The sequence below is a fragment of the Agrilus planipennis genome, unplaced genomic scaffold, assembly GCF_000699045.2.
Source record: "Agrilus planipennis isolate EAB-ADULT unplaced genomic scaffold, Apla_2.0 scaffold34, whole genome shotgun sequence".
NCBI classification, from domain to species: domain Eukaryota; kingdom Metazoa; phylum Arthropoda; class Insecta; order Coleoptera; family Buprestidae; genus Agrilus; species Agrilus planipennis.
In genome coordinates this window covers 1-9,877 of record NW_020439170.1, presented here as the reverse complement: position 1 = coordinate 9,877, position 9,877 = coordinate 1, and the positions used below count along the sequence as shown (strand labels likewise).

The 9,877-nt window shown below is 35.8% G+C and overlaps 1 protein-coding gene across 1 annotated transcript; it reads left to right on the top strand.

The window, feature by feature from the left end:
* The first annotated feature begins 4,980 nt into the window (after nt 1–4,980).
* On the top strand, nt 4,981–7,958 carry LOC108739486 (facilitated trehalose transporter Tret1-like). The gene is made up of 2 exons (XM_018473398.1): nt 4,981–5,097; nt 6,280–7,958. The coding sequence occupies exons 1-2, from the start codon at nt 5,040–5,042 to the stop codon at nt 7,629–7,631; spliced, it is 1,410 nt and encodes a 469-aa protein (XP_018328900.1). The 5' UTR covers nt 4,981–5,039; the 3' UTR covers nt 7,632–7,958.
* Nucleotides 7,959–9,877: the final 1,919 nt, after the last annotated feature.

Below are 9,877 nucleotides of genomic sequence, written 5' to 3'. Positions count from 1 at the left end.
GACTCCTGAAACAAAATATTGTAAATTAATTAATAAAATCAACATAAAAGAAAAAAGTCAAAATTGATGTTATTTTACATTAATAATAATATTAAAAGCCGACGAAACTTTGATTTTCGGGAAAATTTAAACTATTTTCGACCAATTTACTTTCAAATCGAATCATATTTCATTTCACGATTATACGATTGAATTAACCTTAACTTTTGACACTTAAACTCGGAAAAATTCGCAGGTATTCGAATCTTCTTATATTATAAACTACTATACTAATTGATAGAAGAAATTAGTATAATGATTAAATTTAACTTCAGGTTCGGGTAACAAAAGCTAAGCGGCGCGAGCAGCGAAAATTGTGTTTTCATTTTTCTTTCTTGGCACACTGCTATTGAGATATTTTCTAGTGGTTTTCTGCTCGCTGAACTTTTAGAACTGTACTGAATAATTCACACTTTCAAACTAAGTTTATCCGGTAACAGCCACACCGATAGAAAATCAATGAGTTCAACTGACTTTAAGTTGGGCAAACTACTTGTAAATTTAAAAATGGTAACTCTTTACAGACCGAGAAATTATACTTCCAATTTATGATAATCTTTTTTATTTTCTTTATCCTATTGTTCGGAATGCCAAAATATCGCGGCGAATGACTTTTCTTTGTTTTGAATGGTCCAAAATTGGGGTCAAACTATAAATTTTAATAAAAAAAAATTTGTTGCCTATTTTATTATAAGTACTAAGTACAGAAGAAGGAGAAAAATGAATAAATTTTCAAAGAGGACAATAATCGGAATTAAATAACTCTTGAAGGATTAACACTAACATATCATGTGTTATCTTTGTCCTACATTTGTAATGAAGAGTATCCCTGTGGTTCTGCGTACAATTGGTAGGATAATGTGGCCATCTAATTATTATAGAGACACTTACTAAGAACACTAGCCACTAATGCTGGTGGGAGGGCAGTCCTTCCGGACTACGCCGGAAGGTAAGGCGGAAGGCCCTCTTCAGCCTGCTTTCAGGAATCGTGGGAATGGGTGAGTGGTGGTTCGGGTGAGAAAGATGAGACGGACGAAATGAAGACAGAAGAGAGTGAGAGATTATCTGTGGAATATTACTGCCTCAGCATTTGCCTAGGTGATCCAAGGAAACCAACAGAAAAACTTGGACCAAGGCAGACGGACAGACCCGGAATCGAACCGGCGTCCTCCCGAATGCTAAGCAATGGTCTAGTCCTCTAGGCCATGCCGCTCGGTTCCCCGACATATCCACCCGTATACTTACAGTCACTCAGAAGACTGTAGTTCCACCCTAAGATGCTTTTAATTTTATTAATCTTTCTTTTATATTTATATGGGGTCGCCAGGAAACTCGCAATCATAAATGAGGTCGTGAATGAAAAAAGTTTAAGAAGCCGTGGTCTAGTCCTCTAGGCCATGCCCCTCGGTTCCCCGACATATCCACCCGTATACTTACAGTCACTCAGAAGACTGTAGTTCCACCCTAAGATGCTCTTTATTTTTTTAGTGCTGAAAATCTAAATGTTTGAGACAACTTTCCAGAATAGTCGATACCTAGAACAAATGCAGTTTTCTCCTAATGAACATTGTAATATCTACCTACAACCTATATGTAAATTGCTGTGTTGTTTGCATAAAATAAAGAATCCAATATTTTTCTTGGATCATTATCAGTTATTGAATAATCATGAGCAAACACAGTTTGTACTTTCGTAGCTCGGGGCGCAACCTTATTAGTCGACGAAAAGCATTTAATAATATCCACCCGCGTTCCGTTTTTCAATAGTTCATCTTTGAAAATAAATTAATAAGGGTGTGCAGCCAGCAATTTGACCTTTATTTTGTAAATGAATAATGGAGCCATCCCGCCCGTTAATGCTGTGTATTAAATTACGTAAAGAAAATTGAGGCCGAACAACGCTGCGCTGTTCTATTGTTTCAAAAGTCGATCCATAAAAATTCAAAGTAAAATAATGACAACGCATTGACGTCGTTATATATAATTTAGCAAAATAATAACCGGCCCACATGTGATCTCCGTCCATAAAAAAAATTATCAACCAACTAAAGCGCACAATAGAGACCAGGTTTATGACCTACACCATGTAGGAAGGTATACATTATACCAGTTTCTATAGGGTTTTTCGGAAAGTCATTTCGTTTTTTTTTGTGGAAATGAAAGACAGTTTTCGTATAATAAACAAATACTTTATTAAATTATATATTGACCGTTCTGGTCCAACACCTTTTGCCATCTTTCTGCTAGTAGCATAATTCCACGCTCATAAAATTTTTGGTCTTTGCTGGCAAAAAACTGATCGAGGAGGTTTTTGACCTCCTCATTTGAGGTGAAGGTTTTACCGTCTAAAAAATTTTGGAGTGACCGGAACAAATAATAATCCGATGGTGCCAGGTCTGGAGAATATGGTGGGTGTAGCATTGTATCCCATTCAAGCTGTAAAAGCTTTTGGCGAGTGACCAAACTTGTGTGAGGTCTCGCGTTGTCTTGGTGAAACACTACACCTTTCCTGTTGATTAGTTCTGACCTTTTCTGTTGAAGTGCATCATTCAGTTTGTCCAGCTGATGACAGTAGACTTCCGAATTAATCGTTGTGTTATCCGGTAAAAGCTAAAAAAAAACGATTCCTTTAAAATCCCACCAAACAGACAGCATCACCTTTTTTTGGTGAATATCGGCTTTGGAAATGGTTTGAGCCGGTTCATCTTTTTTGCTCCATGACCTCTTGCGTTTGACGTTGTTGTATACAACCCATTTTTCGTCCCCAGTGATGATGCGCTTCAAAAACGGATCATTTTCGTGACGTTTGAGAAGCGAATCGCAGACGTCAATGCGGCGACACAGATTTCTCTCTGTGAGAACATGGGGAACCCATACATCGAGCTTCGAGGATAATCCCAGGCCTTTCAAGTGGTCATAAACTGTTGAATTTGATAAATTTAACCTCAATCCGATCTCACGTGTTGTTATTCGCCGGTTCACATCAACTAATGCCTTTATCGCGTCTTTATCAGCTTCAACCGGCCTTCCCGAACGTGGTGCATCTTCGACATCAAAATTGCCGGATCGAAATTTAGCGAACCAGTTCTGGCACTGGCGTACTGTCAACACACCTTCTCCATACACATCAGTCAATTTCTTTCTGGCTTGAACAGCATTTTTACCCTTTCTGTAGTAAAACAGTAAGATATGTCGAAAATGCTGCTTATCGCTCTCCATATTTAAAAGGGCACCAACCAAAAACTACTGCGTAGAATTAATTGGAATTTTTCACACACAAGCCTTGCTAAATGAGCTCTCAAAGCATATAAAAATTATACGGCTTAAATGTGAAGTTGGGTGCAAAAGAATACAATTAAATCCTCTGTCGGGAAATAACGAAATGACTTTCCGAACAAACTAATAGTTCGTTAACAATAACATAAGGACATGTTTTGGTATGTCCGATAATTACTATTCTATTTAGAGCAGACAATTTACATACATCAGTTCAGTTATTTCAGAGATGGCCGCCCTTTAATGACGTCAAACAGTAACTTTGGTGCTCACTCCACACAATTTGCTATCTATCATGGATCAGTTACAAAAGATAGGACATAAATGCGATATCTCTCTTTCCTTTGAATGAAGCCGATTGATTTCCAATTAAATAACAAAGGGATCGAAAGTCTATTGGACATGAATCGCAGGTTGCGATTCGATCTATTAAAACACTTAATATGAAGAAATGTGAAAATTTATTTGAATTAGGAGATACAAAATATAATACGAATCTTTATTTCAAACACCACATATAACAATTCATTCGAAATATTCCGTAGTAAAAATATCCATTAAACAAATGCCATTAAATTACCACTAATAATAATTAATAGTAATAAACGGAGAATTGCCAATGGGATGAATGGAATTTCTACTAGAATTCTATTGTAAATCCCATTCCCGAACTCAATGGGATTTCCATTGCATTCCATTGGAACTTCCATTCCTGAATCCAATGAAAATTCTAGTGTAAATTCTTTATTTTTTACCTTTAATTATTGTTAGTGGTAATTAAATGACATTCTTTTTAATCAAGATGAAATATGAGGTTTTTCGACGAAAACAAATATAAATTACATGACAATGATTATTCCAAATATTTTTCCATTTATGCCAAATGGTTTCGAATGGAATTTATAAATTGAAGTTCAATGGAAATTTTTCCTACGGGACAAGATGTACAATGGAAACTTTTGATAATTTAAATCAAGATCAAGATTTCTTGAGGCAAGACTTAAAGAAACGAAGACGTTATCAAGATCGCGTACCTAAACAAAAATAATATAGACGAATAGGGTAGGACTCAAATTTCTATAATTTTGTCGTACTGTCTCTTCTTGCGGCTGTCCCAAAATCCTTAATCTTAACTTCTGAGGTACTCATACATAGAATATAACTCGATTACAATACCTATTTGTTTAGAATTAGCGTTTAGATTATAGAGACTAATTTCTTAATTGGTCACGTTAACGAGATAGCAATTAAGTTAATATCATCGGTAACACGTAGCAGTTAATCATCATGATAAGAAATGTTTGAGAAGATTGACTACAATGTCAACTAAGTATCTATGCTAGAAGAAAAGTCAGTACAACTAGCCTTAATATTTGGATAAATGAAAAATAAATTGTGTTCATATCTAGATGAGATTTTTGATATGTTTAGGTAGCAAAAACGATTGCTTGTTATTTTGGGAAAATCCATTATAAGTAACAAATATAAATAAACGACAACAGCTACCAAAAGCTACTAACTTATTTTTATTACTATCTTTTATACTGTGCAAATCTGCAAATACAGTTTTATCTGTAAATACTGTATAATTTATAATTTTAAGGTTGATAAGATGTTCATAAGGCCTTGTCTCATAAGTCAAACTATTGTGTTTATAGTTTCGTGTGAACATTTGTTGAGAAAGGTAGTTACCTGGAAAAACTATTTATAAATATTATATAAAAATGACAGTAAACCAAGAGAAAAGCAAACAATGGCCTCAATATCTGGCCACCATCATAGGTAAGCATTTACTTACACTAAAATGAACTAAATATTTATAAGTATTTCAAGCGATTGCTTATTAATTGGAAATATCTCTTTCTAATTAATTCCTTATCCATATGAATGTTTGTAAATGCTAGAGAACAATTCAGATCGTTCAAGAATATTCAAGAGTGTTCCAAAATGACATGTGTATGGGTCGGTGGCTGGTAATGGGTGATTGAGTCTAAAACAATCTCTTCACCTGCGACTCAAATTTAGCAGAAAATATGGAAGAAAATATTGTGCAAGATTGACACTTTAGAATAGATGTGATTTATTATAAGAATATCACATGTGATTTTCGACCATTTATTAGAATCGACCCTTCTTACTTTCTTCTAAATTATTATTCTATTAATACTCACTGTAAAATGAATTTGGACTAATTTCTATAATTCCTTCATCATCATCATCATAAGGTCGTCAGTCCTAAGACTGGTTGGACACGTATCTCCACTCTTTCCTATCCTGAGCTAATCTTCGCATTTCCCTAAAACTAGAACAACCATATCCTTCACTATTTGCGAACAGTAATCTAATCTAGGTCTACCTCTATCTCTCCTAACTCCTGTTTCTGCTTCTAGTATATCTCTGACTAGACCTTCATCTCTGAGAAGGTGTCCTACCAACCTATCTCGCCTATTTCTTATATAGAATCCTCTGCTCTCTTACTCTTTCTAATACTTCTTTATTTCTAAACTTCTCTATCCACGGTATCCTCATCAATCGCCTGTAACACCACATTTCGAACGCTTCTAACCTCTTCTTTTCCGCCGCGCCCAATGTCCATCTTTCGCACCAGTACAACGTAATGCTCCAAACATACACGTTTAACAACCTTTTGCGAATTTCTAAATTATCCGTTTCGCGAGCATAGAAGTAACTTCTTTTTATTGAAGAGGCGACTGGACCTTCGCTATCCTTTACTTTATATCCCTACTACTCCTTCCATCCTGACTTATCTGACTTCCTAGATACCTAAAATCAGCCACTTCTTCTAATTTTTCGAAACCTATCTTTATATTCGCTCTTTCCCTACTTTTTCTTCCCTTACATACTCGAATTTTTGTTTTACTTTTATTTATTTTCATACAGTACCGTTTTGTCAATGCCGCTTCCATTTTTGTTTTATTTTGTTTTGTTTCTTTTATAATTTAGGTTCTTTGAGCACATTTGGGATTGGCTTGCAGTTTGGTTGGCCTTCACAAGCAATACCCAAAATACTTTCTGACGAATTTCCGGGAAACATCACAAAAGACGAGGCTTCTTACATTCTTTTAATTGGTCCGTTATCATATCTGGTTGCCGCTCCATTATTTGCCTTCCTTGGCGATATAATCGGGAGAAAGAAAAGTTTGCTCCTGCTCGCCGTTCCTCAAGTGATTGCATGGATTCTCATAGCCCATGCAAGGACGGCCGTGATCTTCTATGTGGCTCGACTGATAGCTTCCGCGTCTGAGGGTGGACTTTATGCAATCTACCCCATGTATATAGGAGAAATATCAGAGCCAAAGATTAGAGGAATATTAGGATCATCATTGTCCGTTTCTATTTTGGTCGGACAGCTGATAATGACTGCGTATGGATCTTACACGTCATTGACAGTCTCTGCCTACATTGCGTGCGTATTTCCTGTACTGTTTCTAGTCCTTTTTGTTTGGATGCCCGAGTCTCCTTATTATCTTTTAATGAGAGAGAGAAGAGACGACGCTGAAAAGTCCCTCAGGAAATTGAGAAGAATGGAAAATGTTGATTCAGAACTGGAGAGACTAACTGCAGATGTTCAACGACAAATGTCTGAAGCTACCACAATAAAAGAATTGTTCAAGGTTGAGAGTAACAGAAAAGCGCTGAGAATCATGTTTTGGCTCAGACACTTCCAGCAGTGGTGCGGAATTGCTCCCATAGCATTCTATTCGCAAATGATTTTTAAAGAAGGCGGTGACTTCTTATCGCCGAAAGTTTCTTCTTTAATCGTATTCCTCACGCAAACAGTGTTTACTTTTGGAACATCTTTGGTAATAGACAAACTAGGTAGAAGACCGCTGTTCATAGTTTCTTCAATTTTCACATCTCTTATACTTTACATACTGGCCGTGTACTTTCTTGTAAAAGGTAGCAACTACGACGTGTCCAATTTCACATGGGTCCCTATAGTAGGGATGAATCTGTTCATGGCGTTCATGAGTATTGGAATTGGAATAGCGCCGAATTTGATGTTGAGCGAAATGTTTTCCGCAAGTATAAAGGCCAAAGCTTTAAGCATTTGTTCGATATATTTTGCAATCTGTTTAAGCATAACCCCGCAGGTTTATCATCTTTTGGAAACGCATTTGGACATTTGCGCTCCATTTTTCTTATTTGCAACGTCTACCCTTATAGGTGCCATGTACGCGTACGTGTGGATGCCCGAGACCAAAGGAAAAACGTTGGAAGAAATACAGCAGCACCTGAAGGGACGAGATCGAAAACGTAAAACAACTGTTCAAAACGTGGCAAAAAATGCATGAGCAATCGAGGCGGGAATTTCAAACTTCTGTAATAATTATCATATAAGTGCGATTGTGTTGAATTTGTGAACAATAACAGACATTTATAATAAATTAAAATTAATACGATAATACTAGTAAATAGTACCGATGTCAGAACACTAAAAAGATAGGTATCATTATCATCTGCTATTTTGGGTCCAACCGATTAGCAGATGATGATACTCATGTATTTAGAGTTTTATAATTAGTAACATTGCAGATATAAGCTTAAGGGAATTGTAATAAAAATGTTTTTTATAAGATGGTTTTTGCAAAATTACAATGAAATAAAACTGTTTAAAAGTACCGTGTTATTCTGTAAATGTTTTTGCCTTAAATATGCAAATTATCCCAGTTTAATTAAAAGTTCGGACATTTATCTAGCTGATAATGAAAATTCCGCAGCTGAAGTGGATACAATTATAACTCAGCGTTTTCAGCATTTACTAATTAAATTCGTAGTCTGTTTGCTGATTTCATAAGGCGAAACAGTTTGTAAATTCACACCTACACAGCTATGTATACATATAAGTACTAATTGGCTATTAATTCCACAACCGCGCTGGTATAAATAAGAATTCATTCTAAACGAACAAAACAAATAATACCAAGAACTGTTTAATGCAGTTTACACTAATAAAAGTTATTTGATTAATTAATTTACATCTATAACGTGTTGTAATTAATTAACACCTATACGTGCTATATTATAAGGGCAAATTTATAAATGCCTAGAACAACATGTCCTTCAAAGTAGATAGATAGAATACGAATAATTTTTACCCATAAGTATGTTTATTACATTTACATACAGTGAAAAATGAAAATTTTTCAACTTTTATTGTGTTGTAATGAATAAATAATAATTAAAGTTATTTAAAAATTTAATTAATAACATAAATTAATAATATTATCAAAATAACCTATTACTTAATATCTACAAAATATGACAATTATATTAGCATAATTCTGGTCAAGACCAGGCGTTACCTTATTGCTTCTTCTTCTACCTTTGCAATAAATATCGATATGACACTCTGTCAATAATAAAAATTGTATGTATCCGGTCTGATTAGTTAATAATGGGTTAGGATATTATTATACTGTAAAGGGATTATTGGTTTAAGAAATATGAGAAACATTTTTGACTATTAAAATCAATTTTCGATTATTGTATGTGCTACATAGTGTCCACAATAAAGTCTTATTTCGGTCACTGACACAAACTTTGTACATCTAAATTATTTGTTTAAAAATGCGGGTTAACACCTATTTTTACCTACTACGATAGTTTAAATAGCGGAATCAATAATAATCAGGGAGTCAAATGCAATATTACGAAGGAGTAAAGAATGCAAGGTGGTGAAACGGCTTGCCGTCTTCACTCACCCTGTGATGGTTCCGTCATTTTCTATGATAGATACGAAAAACTTTTGTTTTTCATTTCCACGCTGGAATTTAATGCTTTTCTAATAAATTGAGCAAAAAACAAAAACGAAAAATTTTGGAGTCCTTAATACGGTGAAGGCTTGAAGCCGAGATCGACAGCTCTTTACATATAATGGTTTGATGGGTTTCATTTTTCCTATCGTCATTGCAAGGTAATTCCCAATGGTCTTTTCTGGTTTCGACGTTCAACAAAATCTTCAGATGAGCTAAAATCGTTCACGAGATCCATCACGTCTTAGGAGATCTTGCAGCCGAGCGAATGCCCATCTTATGCAGATGCTTGACAATAGTTGGCATTCATTCGTAATATCCGCCGGTAATAAATGCACCACCCACCCGTACATTCGAACACATACAAAACCTTGCACGCACACACTCAAACGCGAACACACACGTGCGATAATTGTCTACGTGGGTTCTTCTGCGCTGCGTGATGTCGATGCCGGCAAATAATAACAAGTTCGTGGGTTGTTTGATGTCTCAATCCCAGACAGCTGCAGTCGCCGCACAGCACCGGCTACGACCGAACAGAAAGAGTAATTATGGGGTGTTGTTTACAGCTTGCTTGCCTTGCCCGCCCGTGGCCAAGACATCTTCGTCGTCTCATCATACCTGCACCGTACAGGGCGATCCGCGACCAACAAGAGAACGACTGCCTACCGAAATGTACAGGAATATGATGAACGCTTTTATATAAGGAAGAGAATGATACGTAACTATGCATATGTTAACGGAAATGTGTGTAATCCGTCATTGTAAACAATTCCTAGGAAATG

Coding starts and splice junctions, on each gene's coding strand:
- LOC108739486 (XM_018473398.1), top strand. CDS start 5,040: ATGACAGTAAACCAAGAGAAAAGCAAACAATGGCCTCAATATCTGGCC. Junction 5,098..6,279: donor ATATCTGGCCACCATCATAG/GTAAGCATTTAC, acceptor TTTATAATTTAG/GTTCTTTGAGCACATTTGGG.